This window comes from Peromyscus maniculatus, chromosome 23 (assembly GCF_049852395.1).
Source record: "Peromyscus maniculatus bairdii isolate BWxNUB_F1_BW_parent chromosome 23, HU_Pman_BW_mat_3.1, whole genome shotgun sequence".
Taxonomy (NCBI): Eukaryota; Metazoa; Chordata; class Mammalia; order Rodentia; family Cricetidae; genus Peromyscus; species Peromyscus maniculatus.
The window spans coordinates 20,139,134-20,155,431 of record NC_134874.1 but is presented as its reverse complement, the minus strand read 5'-3'; the positions used below and the strand labels follow the sequence as shown (position 1 = coordinate 20,155,431).

The following is a 16,298-nucleotide window of genomic DNA, read 5'->3' as shown; positions in this document are numbered from 1 at the left end:
AAGTTGGGAAGCCCTGCGCATGTTATAACAGAAATTGCAGGTCTGAAGCAGGGTGGTAGGTGGCAGGCCAGGAGACACAGAGCACGCCTGCTCTGTAAGTTCTAATCCCTGGTCACCATTTCCATGCAGGAAATTTGACCTCTTACAACCAACAGCAATGTTGGGGTTCATCCTGAAGGATCGGGATGTCGGTTGATCCTGGGAGCCCCCATCTGTACTGGGAGCAATTGCAGGAATGGGGCTATGAGGACCGTGCACTTGGCAGTGGGTCTACTGGCTTACTGGCCCCTTTGCTCAGCCAGACATTGCTGTCTGTCTGCCTAGCCTCAAAAGGCATTTGATTGGCAGAGAGTAAAGGAGATGACGTATGTAGTGTCCTGTTGTATTTATAGCTGGACAGTGTCATTTATCAATCAATCAATTAATCACTTATCTATCCATCTATCTGTTCAACTATCATCTACAAGCTATTTATCATCTATCGGTTGCCTATCAATTATCTCTTCAAACATCTATTCTTTCTACCAATCATCAGTCATTTAGCAAATAATCACCTATCAGTCATTTATCTATCAATCGCCTATCTGTCATCTATCTATAATCAATTCATCTACCATTTGTCTATCAATCATCTGTGCATCTAAGTGGTAACTTACCCACCCATCACCTATCATCTATTGTCTATATATCTGTGATCTGTCTATCCATCACCTATATGTGTATTGATTGCATCATCAATCAATTACTCATCTATCACCTATGCCCCAATCTCCCTTCCCATCCTCTTTCTTCACAACACACATTTATTGTCAAAAATTGAAACCGAGAAAATTCTCCACCAGCTGTGCGTGAGTTTTGCCAATATTCTCATTCCCAGGCTATAAACACGTTTTACAAAAACACAAACGTAAGCCACACCCTGTCCTGTGTAACTTGCTTTGTGCACGGAACAGCAGAGGTGATTTTCGGAATGTTTAACCAGTGACAAAGGCATGGGGTGTGGATCAGAAGGAGAATACACACTCATAAGCAAGAAGAGCCCACACTGGTCTGTCCCAGCCAAGCCAGGCCTGATCAGCAATGCGGTGCGGCCCGTCTGCCCAGGTGGTGCCAACGCCATGGATTACCTTCCTGGCGACATGGCTTTTTCTTCTCTAAGCCCCCACTGCTGACCCCTCACTGATGTGACATACATCCAGATTGTTCCCAGTTTTTGATAGTGACGTTTATTTGACCTGGGGGCTGCTGAATGGGGCCCTGCATCCTGTGAGGATGTAGCTACAGATACCCATCCATGCCTCTGCACCGGGTAGGTGACTTAGACCCCTACCTGAGTGAGACAGAGAGCCCATCTCTCGACACAGGAACCAGACACTGGAGTTAGCAGCTTGAAAACAGCAGAGTGTTACGCATTTGAGAAATAACCGTGTCCTCACAGTGAGGGTGAGGGTCACCCGAACGTCTGTTGACTTGCCAGCCCCAGATATGAAACTCCGGCTTCTGTCTCTTCAGTTTTCTTCTAGAGATTTATCTTTTCACTCTTTTTTTTTTTTTTTTTTTTTTTTTTTTTTTTTTTTTTGCCTCACTGAATTCTACATTTTTGTTTCATCATATCATAATTTTGAAAAATAGCTTTGGTTCTAATTCTGTGATAACAAGAAGTTCTAGATAAATTCATAAGCATATATACAGGCAGCTGGGCCTGTCATTGCAGATACCCAGGGGCCTGAGGCAGGAGGATGGCAAGTTCAAGACCTTCCCCAGGCTATAGAGTGAGTGCAAGATGCGCCTGGGCATCCTGTCTCAAAATATTTAACTATTTTTTTTTTTAAATTTTGTTTTGGTTTGGTTTTTCAAGTCAGGGTTTCTCTGTGTAGCTTTGGTGCCTATCCTGGATCTCACTCTGTAGCCCAGGCTGTCCTCGAACTCACAGAGATACGCCTGGCTCTGCCTCCTGAGTGCTGAGATTAAAGGCGTGCGTCCCCATCTCAAAATAAAAAGGGCCTGCTAGATGGCTCTGCTAAAGGCACCTGCTGCCAAGTCTGATAAGCTGAGTCCCATGCCAGGAATCCACATGGTGGAAGGAGAGAACTGACCTCTACACATGATCCTCTGGCTTACACTCATGAGCTATGGCACACACACGCACACACGCACACATATACACATTCAGTAAATAAAAATGTAATTAAAATATTTTAGGCCGGGCAGTGGTGGCACACGCCTTTAATCCCAGCACTTGGGAGGCAGAGCCAGGCAGATCTCTGTGAGTTCAAGGCCAGCCTGGGCTACAGAGTGAGTTCCAGGACAAGCACCAAAACTACACAGAGAAACCCTGTCTTGAAAAATAACAAAACCAAACAAAAAATCTTTTAAAAGCCAACGTGGCTGTAGGAGCTAAACTCTGGTCCTCCGCCAGAGCACCAAGATCTCTTCACTGCTGAACCTCCTCTCCAGCTGTTCTCCGGGTCTCACGAGTCACTCCTTTGATGTGCCTACCTTAATGTTTGTTACGTGACAATTGGATTCCACCAGGTGACCAGTTGGCACCCTCTCTAGCAGACCCTGTCCTTTCTCATCCTACAGGGATTTTTTTTTTCTTGAATGATTTCTCACATTTGATTTAATAATAATAAATTTGATATAAATTTGTGAATTTTCTAAATTATTTGTGTGTGGAACTATGTTATTGGGTTTCACTGGGTAGCCAGTAACAACTAAGGCAGAAACTAGCCAGGAAAGACCACAGGGAGGGTTTGAATTTCAAGGTTCAATGAATATATGGAGGTACTGAGCTTTATTCTCTCTGCTCCTGAGAGGGCAAAGCAGCTATAGTTCAGCATCCCCATACCTCCTCTTTATTTTTATTTTTATTTATTTGTTTATTTATTTATTTATTCATTCATTTATTTATTTATTCATCCATTCGTTTATTTGTTTGTTTGTTTTTCAAGACAGGGTCTCATGTAGCCTAGGCTTGCCTTGGACTCTCTACATAGCTGCAGATTGACACTGAATTTGAGATCCTCCTGCCTCTGCTTCCCAGGTTCTGGGATGACAGGTGTGTACCTCCACACCTCTCCTATGGTCCTGGGGACGGAACACGGAGCTTTGTGCCTGCTAGGCAAACACCCCAGCAACTGAGTCACGTCTCCAGGATTGTCTGCTGTTTGTGGCTGTTAAGAATTTGATCTTGTTAGGTGGTGGTGGCACACACCTTTAATCCCAGCAATCAAGAGGCAGAGGCAGGCAGGTCTTTCTGAGTTCGAGGCCAGCCTGGTCTACAGAGCTAGTTCCAGGACAGTCAGAGCTATACAGAGAAACCCTGTCTCGAAAAACTGAAGAAAAAAAAAAAGAAAAGAAAAGAAAAAGAATTTGATCTTATATTTTCTTTATACTCATCAGACTCTTGCTGGGATGAACAATGATGATTACCTATTTCCCTGTAGAGGGAGTGAAGTGCCCGCCTGTTAATTCAAGAATTCTAGACCTCCTTGCAAATGTGACTTGGGTCCACTCAGACACACGAAATCAGCCCCTGTACTCTATAGTTCCAGCTGATGTGTGTCCATGTTAAACTTTGAGGAGCCCTGGACTGGATCTACTCTCCTAAGAGTAGGGCGCCCAACGTGCTGACACTCAAAAAAAAAAAAAAAAAAAAAAAAAAAAAAAACCAAAAAAAACAGGCACTTAATTACCTCGCCTAACAAGAAGCCTGGAGGTACAAACGTTTAGTTTAATGAAGTCGTAACAAGGCTGGCTGCTTCTTGATTAGTACCTGTCAGAGTTTTGGCTTTAATATCGGCCCTATTGCCTCATGGCCACGAAATGATTGCAGCAGCAATACAGATGACTTTCACATTCTGTGCAGGAAAGACAGCCTTCCTCACGTCTGTCTTTTCCTAGAGGAACAGAACCAATAGAACATATATACATAATATATGTATAATATTATATATTCTAGAATAGAATTCTATATCTATATATTCTAGAATTATAGATTATAGATATATTATAGATATAATATATAATGTAGATATATTATAGATATACTATATAATAGATATTATAGATATAATATAATAAAATTATATATTTATATAATTTATATAATATAGATATGTTATAGATATAATATATAATAGATATAATATAATAAAATTATTAATATATAATATAATATATAATGTTATATATATTAAAGAGGGGGTTATTGGATTGACTTACATGATATGATACCATCTGGGATGTCCAACAATGGCTACTTTCACACCAGAGAGGCTGGATGTCAATCTGGCATTGAACACCTGTAGGATTCCTGGAACGTGCCTCAGCAGGTCCTAGCTCTTTCCTAGAGGGGTCACAGAAATCAGTGCTACCACCAAGGGCTTGAAAGACGCACGGATGGTGGTTTCTACCACATCTCCCTTTAACCCCGGCCTGTGAAGAAGACAGACGGCTCGTGGAGAATGGCGGCTGGTTATCACAAAATTAATCAAGTTAGTGACTCCGATTACAGCTGCTCTGCCAGATGTGATGTCCTTACTTGAGCAGATGAACACACCTCCTGGTGCATGGTATGCAGCTATTGATCTAGAAAATGCCTTTTTCTTCGATACCTGTCCACCAGAAGCGATTTGCTTTTCAGCTAGCAAGGCCAGCAGTATAGATTGGCAGTTTTACCACAAGGGTACGCTAACACACCAGCCCTTTGTCGTAACTAAGTTTGAAGGGATCTGACCACCTGCCTCTTCCATAAACTATCACACTGATCCACTGTATTGATGACATTATGCTCCTTGGACCAAGTGAGAAGGAACCAGCAACCACTTTAAAAGTGTTAGTAACGTATACATGCATCAGAGGATGGGGAAGAGATCCAACCAAGGACTTTCTACCTCAGAGAAACGTATAGGAGTTCAGTGGCTTGGGGCATTGCAGAGATGTTCCTCCTAAAATGAGGGATAAGTGGTTGTACCTGGTCCCTCCCACCATCAAAAAAGAAGCACAGTGCCTAGTGGGCCTATTTGGATTCTGGAGACAGCACATTCCTCACCTGGGTGTGTACTCCGGCCCATCGACCAAGTGACTCGACAAGCTGCTAGCTTGGAATGGGACCTGGAACAGGAGAAGGCTCTTCAACTGGTCCAGGCTGCTGGGCAGGCTGCTCTACCCCTTAGACCATAGGATCCAGCAGACCCAGTGGGGCTCGAGGTGTCCGTGGCAGATAGGGATGCCGTTTGGAGCCTTTGGTAAACCTGTATAGGTGAATCACAGAGAGACCCTTGTGCAAGGGTCTACCATCATCTACAGGCAACTATTCTCCCTTGAAGAGACAGTTCTTAGCCTACTTCTGGGCCTTAGTGGGAACTGGACACTTGAAGATAGGCCACCAGGTTACCATGCATCCTGAGCTTCCCATCATGAGCTGGGTGTTATCTGAACCATCAAGCCACGAAGTAGGACACACACTCCGGCAATCTATCATCAAATGGAGGTGGTGTATCCATGATCGGGCCCCAGCAGGTCCTGAAGTCACGCGAAGTTGCCCAATGTCTATGGTTCCTACTCCTGTGATAATGCCCTCTGTCTCCAAACACGTATGCATTCTTTTAGTTTGTTTGTTTGTTTGTTTGTTTTTCGAGACAGGGTTTCTCTGTATAGCTTTGCAACTGTCCTGGAACTCACTCTGTAGCCCAGGCTGGTCTCGAACTCACTGAGATCCGCCTGGCTCTGCCTCACAAGTGCTGGGATTAAAGGTGTGCGCCACCACTGCCCGGCGAATGTATGCATTCTTGTCTCTCTGCTCTTGACTATGGATGTCTGTGACTAGCTGCTTTGAGTTCTGGCCTTGACTTCTCTGCGATGATGGATTGGAGCCTGGCATTGTGAGCCAAATCAGCCCTTCTCCCTCATGTTACCTTTGTCAGGGCATTTTATCACAGCAACAGGAAACGAAACTAAGACAGCTCCATTCTCCCCCATGTGCACAGTCTCTCTCGTGTCCCACAAGGATGCACTTCATACTCAGATGGAAAGATGCATTTTCCTTAAGCTACAGGGGTATCTTATTTGGACATTGGACAATGGTTTAATACCTGGGATATATGTGCTATCTTTTTTCTTCTCTCTCTCTCTCTCTCTCTCTCTCTCTCTCTCTCTCTCTCTCTCTCTCTCTCTGTACACTTGTGTGTGTATGTGATGCTCATGCTGATGTGAGCACATGTGGAGGCCAGAGATTGACATAGTGTATTCTTCAATTGCATCTTTATCTTACTTTTCTTTTGAGACTGTCTCTCATTAAACCTGGAGAGCTCCATGTGGCTAGGCTGGCTGCCCAGAAAACCCCAGGCTCTTCCTCTCTCCACCTCCCAGAACCAGGATTACAGACAGGCATAGCCACACTTTGGCATTGTACGTGGGATCTGAATTCTCCTCTCCCGGTACTTACAAAGCAAGCACTTTACCCATGGAGTCCCCTCCCCAGTGCCTGTGACATTTTTTTTCCTTGAAAAGAATAAAGCCCTCCAAAGGTGAGTTCAGAAGAAACAGCACATTCCCTTGCTCTCTATGTGGCCATTTTCTCTGATGTCTTTTGTTCACCTGGGAGACGGGCTAAGGCCCAATGAGGAAGAAGAGCTCTGGGATTCACGGATGGGAACCAGTGGGCTCTCAGCGGCGACTCTGGGAGAACAGCACCTTTTACAGCCCGCCTCTCTCGGCTCTTTCAACAATCCATCTTGTCCATGGAGCCATGGTTCCCCCAAAGAGCAAACCAAATCAGAGACTCACTCCATGCCAAGCAAGAAAAAGCAAGTGGCCTGAGTTCTGCCTCTGAGTGCAGTCCAAGCCAGCCTTCATGGGACCCTGTTGACAGAGGGGATCTTGGCCATTTGATGGTAGGGTAGCCTCAGAAGAGCCACAGAGGGGAAGGCAGGTTACCAGTGGGGGATGCTGCACTTAGCCAACAGTGTGTACGTGTGAGACTGTGGTACAAGAGTAAATGCAAAGGTTCTCGGGATACCATGGGAGAGTGTTTTTCTTGTTTTGAGTCAGGGTCTTCCTATGCAGTCCAGGCTGGCTTTGAGCTGGCAATCTATCTATCTCAACTTCTCAAATGCTAGAATTACAGTCATACGCTACCTTGCTTTTAGGGTCCTTTTAGAAGGTAAGAATGTTTTTTAAGATACTATCTAGTGTTTAGGCTGGGGACTCAACCCCCAAAAGCCCCTGGAAGAAACTGCCTTCTAGACAGAGGCCGGTGCCAGGCGAGGAATGGCTTTGAATCCTTTCATAGACACTAAAGCCCCTGGAGGAGAGGCTGGGAATCCCCATTTTTTTAATTAAAAATGTCTCCTAATAAAAGGCAAGATAGGATGACTTCTGAAAGTTCCCACAGGCTGCCGAGGATCTGCCAGGGATTCAACTGTGTCATTTTCTTAGGGGTGTCCCCAATTACAACCGCTCACCCACCTGACGGAAACTCATTCTTTTTGGATTTCAAACGCCTCCATCCCTCCTCCCCCCAGCTTGGCCTTCGCACTCTTAATAAAACATGAAAACCCCCGGTCCCATGTCATCCCCGGGCTCCCCTGCAGCCTGTCTGCATTTCTCATCTCCAAGCTGCTGCTGAGCCGTCCATTTGCGTGGGAAGGAGTCAGCACGGAGCCCTTGTCCCTGGGAGGTGGCTGTGATGTGAGGGTGTTCAAAGTCGCAGAGCTGGGGTCCCCCTCACCGTGCGAAGCCACTGTGCCGCCTTTTACACTCGCAAGATCAGAGGGTATTCTCGGAAATCCTGGGCCTGGCACTGGAAAAGTCTTCCTGTACGGAAAGCGCATTCTCTCTCTGGAGGCCATTAGCAATGCAAGGTTGACTCTCTGAGGGGAGGGGCAATGAACACATTAGGAGCCCTGGCCTCTGCGCTGTGGCCCTGGGCTGCACAGAGGATGGTGCTTATCTCATACCCCGTCTTGTGGAACTGTCAGAGGAATCCCGGATTTGAACCCCTAGCTCTTTGTCAATACTGGGGCACAGCAGGGTGTGTTCATAATTCCAGTGCTAGAGAAGTAGAGACAGGAGGATTGCCAGAGCATACTGGCCAGTCTAACCAGGTGGTGAGCTCCTGGTTTAGGGAGAGACCCTGTCTCAAAAAAATAAGGAGAGATGGCTCAGCAATTAAACACATTGACTGCTCTTTCAGAGGACCTGGGTTCAGTTCCCCACGTTCACAGGGTGGCTCACAAAACATCTGTAACTTCAGTTCCAAGGGATCTGACGCCCTCTTCTGGCCTCCAGGGGCTCTGTGTGCTCATGGTACATATACTCACAGGCAGGCAAAAACATCCATAGGTATAAAATGAAAATGCCTGATGTCCACCTCTGGCCCCCACTTTCATGTACACTCATGCATACACACAAACATGTACACACACACACACACACACACACACACACACACACACACACACACGAGCTTCAGCGAGTATAGGCACCTGAAACATGCACCATCATCAGGCCCACTGTACAGATGAAGAAACTGAGGCAGGACACTTCCCAGACTTATCAGGCCACTGGTTGGCTGACCCTGGAAGCCAGGGTATGACAGAGGCAAGGCTTATTCAGCCTTGACCTAGAGAGCGTCCCTTGGCCTTCAACTATAAGATACTAGCTCTCACCAGGCGGTAGTGGCGCACACCTTTAATCCCAGCACTAGGGAGGCAGAGGTAGGCGGATCTCTGTGAGTTTGAGGCCAGCCTGGTCTACAAAGCGAGTTCCAGGAAAGGCACAAAGCTACACAGAGAAACCCTGTCTCGAAAAACCAAAAAAAAAAAAAAAAAAAGAAAAGATACTAGCTCTCCCTGGGTTCAATTGCTCTTACCTGTGTGTCTTTTCCCTCCTTCTAAACTAAAGTAATACGGTGATGTGGTTCTGGAGGCAGCATGACTGGGTTCCGTGGTGGGTAGCCCCGCGTCAGCCTACAACCAGTTCATTCTGTCTTACTCTGGATGCCCAGAGCTGGACACAGAGAGCAGAGGATAGTCCGCTCACCACCCACTGGGAGGCCCTGGTAGCTTCCATGTCGCCATCTGGGACGCTAATTTTCACCCAGAGATGAATCTGTTTTAGGTATCACCTATTGTGCTGCAAGAGAGACAGCAGCCTGGAGTCCAAGGTCATTTCTTTCTCATACTCCTTTATGTCTACCCACCTGACCCTCCTCATGGCATGTTCCCTCCCATATCCCCTCCCTCCTGAGTTCCTGGAGAGGTCTGTCTCAGTCTCTGATCTCCAACTGACCTCTTCTTTTACCGCCTGGAGGATCGCAGATGAACCTGCAGACTCTTCTAGAGAAGCCACCCACCCTTCCCTCCACCCTTCCCTCCTAGCTGTGGCTGCTCACAGGCTATGCTGGGAGCCCAGGTTTCTAGAGGCTGCAGCTCTGAGACCTTGGGCTGGCCTCCTGACATCTCTGAACCTTGGATTTGCTTATTAGAGGACTGGACATGCAGACATCCAGTGTCTCGTCTATTTCCCCTCTCCCACCCCTACCGACTGAGGGATCACTTCCTGAACCAGTGGTCCAGAGAAGTTAATCACACCTGCCTGGGCTGTGGCCAACGCTGCCATTCCCGATCTTTCACTGTGGCCCACACTGCCTGGACAAGACACTCTGCTTGGTGCTGGGTATATGAGGGGTACCAGTCAGGCCCTGTCTATCACTTTCTCAGTGGGGTTTCCTGTTCTCTACCCATAGCTCTGCCTTAGCCCTCTGCATGACCCAGCAGGTTCATTGTACCCTGCAATCATTTATGTTGGCTCTCTTGAGTCTCTCTCTCTGGGGACCACCACCTCAGGACACCTTCCCGATATTTGGAACTCGGGAGACGTGAGCTGTGGTCACTTCTACCAGGCTGAAGTTTCCAGAAGACACTGCTCCCTGAATAACCTGTGAGCAACCACAGAGGGTAGGAGAACTGAGTGGGTGCTGAGTGACCTTGACTTTCACCTTCTCTGGGCAACTTCTAACTATGTTATTTCTCAGATTCACCTACCATGCTATGTATGGTCCTGGAGCACAGTTCCCTTCCCAGGTTTGTACAGAGCTAAGGGATCCAAAGCTAAGTTTGTGTGTGAGCATGTGCATGTGCGTGTCCGCAGACGCGCGTGGGTTTGAGCTTTCTAACTTGCAAGCCTTAGGTTTTTCTTGAAATCAACTTTCTGCTCTGGCCTCAGTCCAATGTTCATCTACAAGAGACAGACAGATGATGATAGAGACAAACAGACAGGACAAAAGAGTGCAAGAAACGTGCATGCTAGAAGCCTCAGGCTGCTCTCCCTGTGGCCCGTGGGCAAAGGAACACTTGCCCTGGCCACATGTTCAAGTCTCCTGATATTTGTAAACAAGGTCCTTGTCACTGTGGGGATGGAACCACAGTGAGACAGGTTCACAGCTGAACAAGAAAGGCCTTCCTTACCCATGTTCTTGCCTTGGCCTTCCTTTGGATGGACTTTCAAAGCCTGCACGACTAACCACAACAGCTCAGGGTAGCTGATAAGCCTGAGTCTGGCCAGCTGGTGTGCATGTGCACACACACACACACACACACACACACACACACACACACACACACACACAAATTCAGTGTCACCTTCTAGGGGTGAGGGCAACAACAATCGACATAGTGATTTTATTTCTAAGATTCTGTATACTGGGTTTTATGTTCATTGATGGCCCAGCTGCCTGCTGGCATTTTGATTTCTAGAACTTGTTCCCAAACCACTCAGTTCACCTGTCCTTCTCATACACACGACCCTGTGACACTTCCATAGCCCTTCTGGGTCCTTCATCAGCCTGACCTTGCTGGAGGGGGACATTGCTTCCAGATACCTGCTTCAGAAAGCTTCAGACAACTCGGTGTCTTTGCCTCAGAAGGACACAAATTGTTCAGAGCGCTTCTGAGCTACTGAGGTCAGAGTTCAAGCCGTAGTACAGAAGATCCTGGGTCTGCTACTAGGCCCTTTAGCTGCCTTAGGGATGACACAAAGGATGCTGGGAGCTTTGAGATGGCCAAGCTTCAGAACTTGGTGCTGGTGACCCCAGTGAGTGCTACTTTCACCTACTCAGCTCTGAAACTCCCCCCATGGCCCCAGAACTGCAGTAGAGCGGCCCCCTGGTGCATACAGCCTGTCAGGTAAATACTGCTAGTCACCCTCTCTGCTGGCTTCTGGAGTGGGTTCCTGAGTGCACGTGGGCTCAGCAGTCCAGTGTCCACCAAGGCTTTGCTGGCAGGAGCCACCTCCAACTTTACCCACTACCTGCACAGATGCCTCTGAACTCCAGGATTCAGCCAGCCTTAGGACCTGCCTATCTCCAGGTTCGTGGTGAGGCATTAGCCAGCAATGTCCAGCCAGCCTTACACACCCAGAATTCTGTCTCCCCGGAAACAGACAGCATTTCCCTCATCGATGCACAGTGACTGGCAGCAAACTAAAGAACGTCTTTTATTTTTAATAAAATAGTGGAGCATGAAAAATATCATATATTACAGATATACAGAGGCAGGCATCACCCTCCCTGGCTGGAGACAAAGTTTGTCTTTCCAAGTGCTTCTAGACCACTCATGGAAATCATTTGTTTAACAATTGAGAGAGTCAATAAGCCCTTCGGGTGCTCTCCACCGACTCCTCCTCCCCCTTCCTCTCCACAAATCAGTCCCAATGTGTAGAACACACTGGCTTGGTTTCCATTAAAAAGCCACAAAATGTATCAGGCTGAAGGGTTTTTCTGAGGCTTGGGCCTCTTAATTCTTTTGTTAGATGATTCCTTTTGTTGTCTTTTATTTACAACAAAATACTTTTTTTCTCTTTTATTTTCATGGGGAAAAGGGAAAAATGTAAAAAAAAAAAAAATGTATTGCACACCATTTGAATTCTCCAGTGTTAGGTTGGGGCAGGGGCTAAGGCTGAAGGCTAAGGGTTGGACTCTTTAAGGAACCTGCAGACCTTGGAGTGTAGAGATGGCTCAGGGTCCCTTCTTTTACCCCCCCCCCCCCAATCCACCCTGATACAGCAGCAGCCTTGCTGGAAAGAGAAGAGCGGGTCCCTCGGGCGGGCCCTCATTTGCTAGCCCAAACGGAAGCTCTTTAGCTTGCAAAGGAGTTTTTCTGGCCTCAAGTTGGTAAGCAGGCAGCAGAGCCTCCTGGATACACACAGACAGAAGTGTGTTTGAGGCCTAGACAAAAGTTTTCTTGAGAGGGTGGCTGAATCAACTGCTTTACCACAAATTAGTTGCACAAGGGGCTCCTTCTGTAATGAGGGACCCCCTTCAAGGAGGCAGCAAACAGAACAGAACCCGTTACTTTCAGCCTATCACGTCATTCCAAACTTCAAGGTAGACTTTATATATATACACACACATATCTGCATATATATATACTTTTTACTTTGATTTAAAGAACCAGCCAACCAAGAGGAGCAGCCCAGCTGGGCACTGTCTGTCCTGATCTCCCTGCCAGTCCCCTTCACACGCACGCTGAAGGCTGGGCAGGAAGCTCATACTTCCCCAGGTGAGGTTTTTGAGGGTGCTGAGCTTTTTTGTAGATCCCTGCAGTGGTGACCACACTGGCTGGTTTCCTCCGGCTCTTTTTCTTTAGCCCCCGGCTGCACACCTGTTGCCAAGACTGCAGGGTCTTGGAAGTCCAGACCCACACCCCACTGGTGATGCCCACCACCAGAAGCATGGACACTTTGACCATGAAGACCTCCACGGCCGGGATGGAGGTGGTCATCAGACAATCGGGCGTCTTGGTCTGATTGTTCATCTTACACTTGTGCTGCGTGGCCAGCATCTTCCAGTAGTCCATGTTCAGGCGTTCATAAAAGTAGCAGGCAATCACACAGGTGGCCGGCACAGTGTAGAGGAGGGAGAAGACCCCGATGCGCACCATGAGCTTCTCCAGCTTGTCCGTGTTTTCCCCACCCGTTTTCATCACCCTCCGGATGTGGAATAAAGCCACGAAGCCGGACAGGATGAAGGAAGTGCCGATGACCAGGTAGCAAGCCAGCGGGACCAGCACAAAGCCGGTCAGGGCATTGACATCCATGCTGCCCACGTAACACACACCGGTGAGCTCATCCCCTGCCACCCTGCGCATCACCAGGATCAAGATGGTCTTCACAGCCGGGATGGCCCAGGCTGCCAGGTGAAAGTAGCTGCTGTTGGCTTCAATAGCCTCGTGGCCCCACTTCTTGCCAGCAGCCAGGAACCAAGTGAGGGTGAGAACCACCCACCATAAAGAGCTGGCCATGCCGAAGTAGTAAAGTACCAAGAAGACTAAGGTACAGCCGGTGCTCTCCAAACCCTCCTGGATAACATACAGCTGTCCACTGTCCCTGTCGCAGGCGATGCTCTCAGCGCCAGCGAAGAGGCGGATGATATAGCCCACCGAGTAGACGCAGTAGCACATGGAGAGGAAGATGATGGGACGTTCCGGGTATTTGAAGCGCGACGGGTCAATGAGGAAGGTGAGCACGGTGAAGGCGCTGGAGAAGAAGCACAGCACCGACCAGATGGCCAGCCAGACCACAGCGAAGCGCTTGTCCTCGCGGCTCCAGTACACATCCACCCCCGGAGTGCAGAGAGGCGCGCAGGACTCGCTTTTCTCCACGTGGTGGAACTTGCCCGGGTTGTCACAGCCTGCGCGCCCGGGACCCCCATCCTTTAGCGGGTGTTCCTGCGCGCTGTGGGGCCTCTGGGGCCTGAAGAGCGGAGGGAACATGCCAGAGCCCCGGCTTGGCTCGTCGGAGCCGTTGTTGGGTGCCTCCATGCACAGGTAGTTGGGGTCATTCTTGTTGGGGAGCTTGCTGCAGTCCAGGGAGTCCGGCCACTTGAATTTGAACTGCTCCATGATCGGCGAGCACTTGAGCCGGGCCTGCTCGCACATGACCCGGCAAGCGGGGATGGGCGTGGAGACCTGCTCAGTGCACATGGGCGCGTACAGCGAGCACAGGAAGAAGCGGAGGTGGCCGTGGCAGCCGTACTCCACGAGCGGCGCAAACTCGTGCAGTTGGATGGCCGCCTCGCGCTGGTTCTCGTGGCCCATCAGGTTTGGCATGCGGGTGGTGTTGTAGCCGATGTCCTTGCACATGGGAATCTCCACCGGCTGGCACTTGCCATCTCCAGGGCGCTCCAAGTCCATGGAACTGATGGCTGCGCACGAACCCATCATCACCTGCAGCACCAGCCACAGGCGCGGGCCCCGGTGCTGCATGGTGGCGCCCGCGGTGTCCCCGCGCCGCTCAGGGCCGCCACTCCCGGGCACGGGCTGCTGCTGCTGCCCGCGGCTCCGCGCCCCGGCTCGGGCCCCCGCGCATGCCCGTCCCGCCTGGCCGGAGCGCTCGCGGCGCCCGGGGCCCCTGCGGTGGGCGCGCGGCCTCGGCCGAGTCGGGGGCGGCGGGGGAGGGGAGCGAAGTTTGCAAACAATACGGCGGAGCGAGCGCGGTTCTGCGCGCAAACTTTGGCCTCTTCTTCCGGGCGCGCGCGTTCGGGGACCGCGGTGGGGAAACGCGGGCGCACCGTGATCCCAGGTCCCGGCGCTCCTCCCTCCCGGCGCCGGCAGCTGTTTCCTGCTCGGCGTCCCGGGATGAGAAGACTTGCTAAGAAGCAAAGGGGAGGAAAGGGGGAAGGAAAAAAAAAAGCCGATTGGTGACAGGCCCCGCCCCCGCCCGCCGCCCCGCCCCGGCGCTGCTTTGCATCAGAAAGCCTTGCGCCCCGGGCAGCCTCCGCCCTCAGCCCCAGCTCCGGGCTGGACCCCAGCCTCCAGCTTCACCTCCTGCCGGCCTCTCCTCCTGCGCTCCCTATCCAGGGTGGGGGGCCCCTCGGGATTATCCCCTGTACCCCAAGGACGCCGAGGTTACGGGAAGTTTGGGGACTATCGGGGACCCGGGTAAGGGTGGTCCTCACCCGGGGCTGGGGGCTGGGGAGGCATCTTCTACTTTTATGATGGCTCCCTAGCGGAGGGCACTTTCAAAGAGACAAGGGATTTGCGTTTTATGACCGTGCTCATAAAGTCGCCCCTCGGCTTGTAAAACTGCCCGCATCTTCCCGAGGCCGGGGGTTTGCTGCCCCGGGCGCGGGGCTCCGGCTCCGGGGAGGGGCTGCCTTTGAAATTTCAAAAGGGCCGAACGCAGGGGAGGGGGAGGGGACCTGGGAAGCCGGAGTTTAGGGCCTCTTCTTGCAAGGTCTACTCAAAGAAAGAGGGGAGGGGACAGGGAGGAGACTTTCCGGGCCGCTGACACCCGGCACCCCGGGAAGAGGGGCTCGACTTGAATCGTGGTGACCCCTGCCCCGCCAAGGCCACCGTGTTGGGGGCCGTCGCGCTAGGCCTGCTCATAGTTTCTCCAAGCGGTTGGGTTTATTTATTATAGGAAGTCGGGTATTTATATTATTTGGTGAGAGATGTGCTCGGCTTGCGCCCTCCGGGGAGGCGGAGGCTGAGCCCCGGCCTACGCGCGCACTGCTGGTTCCCACGCAGAGTGGTGGAGCCTCTCTGCGCCTCGCGGGGCTGACTCCCGCCCTTCGGTTTTGGGCTAGTCTGTGATAAGGGACACAGAGCCTCCACCTCCTTCCCCCGCACAGGGAGTGCACCGTGGGAGCCCACCCCAATCCCTGAGTGTCTGAGAGTACTGGGCTGCGGCACCTGTCGCGGACTCTTGACTTTGGATAAACAGCCCCTTGGGCGGTGGCCTACTGTCTCCTTAGACCCCCCGCCCTCTATCTAGATCCGGCGTTTGAAGTGTTTTGGAAACTATCAGGACCTCCAGTGCGGATTCCTCCAACTGCATAGGGGCAGCTAAGCCTCCTGCTCTTATTTCTGCCAGTCCTGCGCACCCCAGGGCCGAGTTAGATGCGCACAGGACTGGAAGCCCTCGGTGGCCAGCTCCCTCCAGCAGCCAAGCTAGGAGCGAGGCTGCCCAGGACCCCTCCTCCCCGCCCAGCCCAGCGCTTCCTCCAGAGGCTTCTAATTAAAACGAGGCGTCAGCGTCCCATCTGCAGGAAACCCGGGGAGTTCTCCTTCCTTCCCTCTCTGATCTGTCAGACATTGTGGACAGACCTGAGGCTGGGACATGCCTAGGACCCCTGAATCCTCCGGGGCAGGCTCATGGTCCCTTTTTGCCATGATCCCCTGGTCCTTTTGCCTTTTACGGGAGGCGCTGGGAGGAAGCTGGGTCCAGGGAAACAGTGCTTACTTAGGAAGGCTGAGGTTAACGCGGTCAGAACCGCCACCCACTACCGTGTT

At 50.5% G+C, this 16,298-nt stretch overlaps 1 protein-coding gene across 1 annotated transcript; it reads right to left on the bottom strand.

The window, feature by feature from the left end:
• Window positions 1-11,478: 11,478 nt before the first annotated feature.
• On the bottom strand, window positions 11,479-14,677 carry Fzd10 (frizzled class receptor 10). Its single transcript, XM_006971382.2, has one exon. The coding sequence runs from the start codon at window positions 14,268-14,270 to the stop codon at window positions 12,522-12,524; it is 1,749 nt and encodes a 582-aa protein (XP_006971444.1). The 5' UTR covers window positions 14,271-14,677; the 3' UTR covers window positions 11,479-12,521.
• Window positions 14,678-16,298: the final 1,621 nt, after the last annotated feature.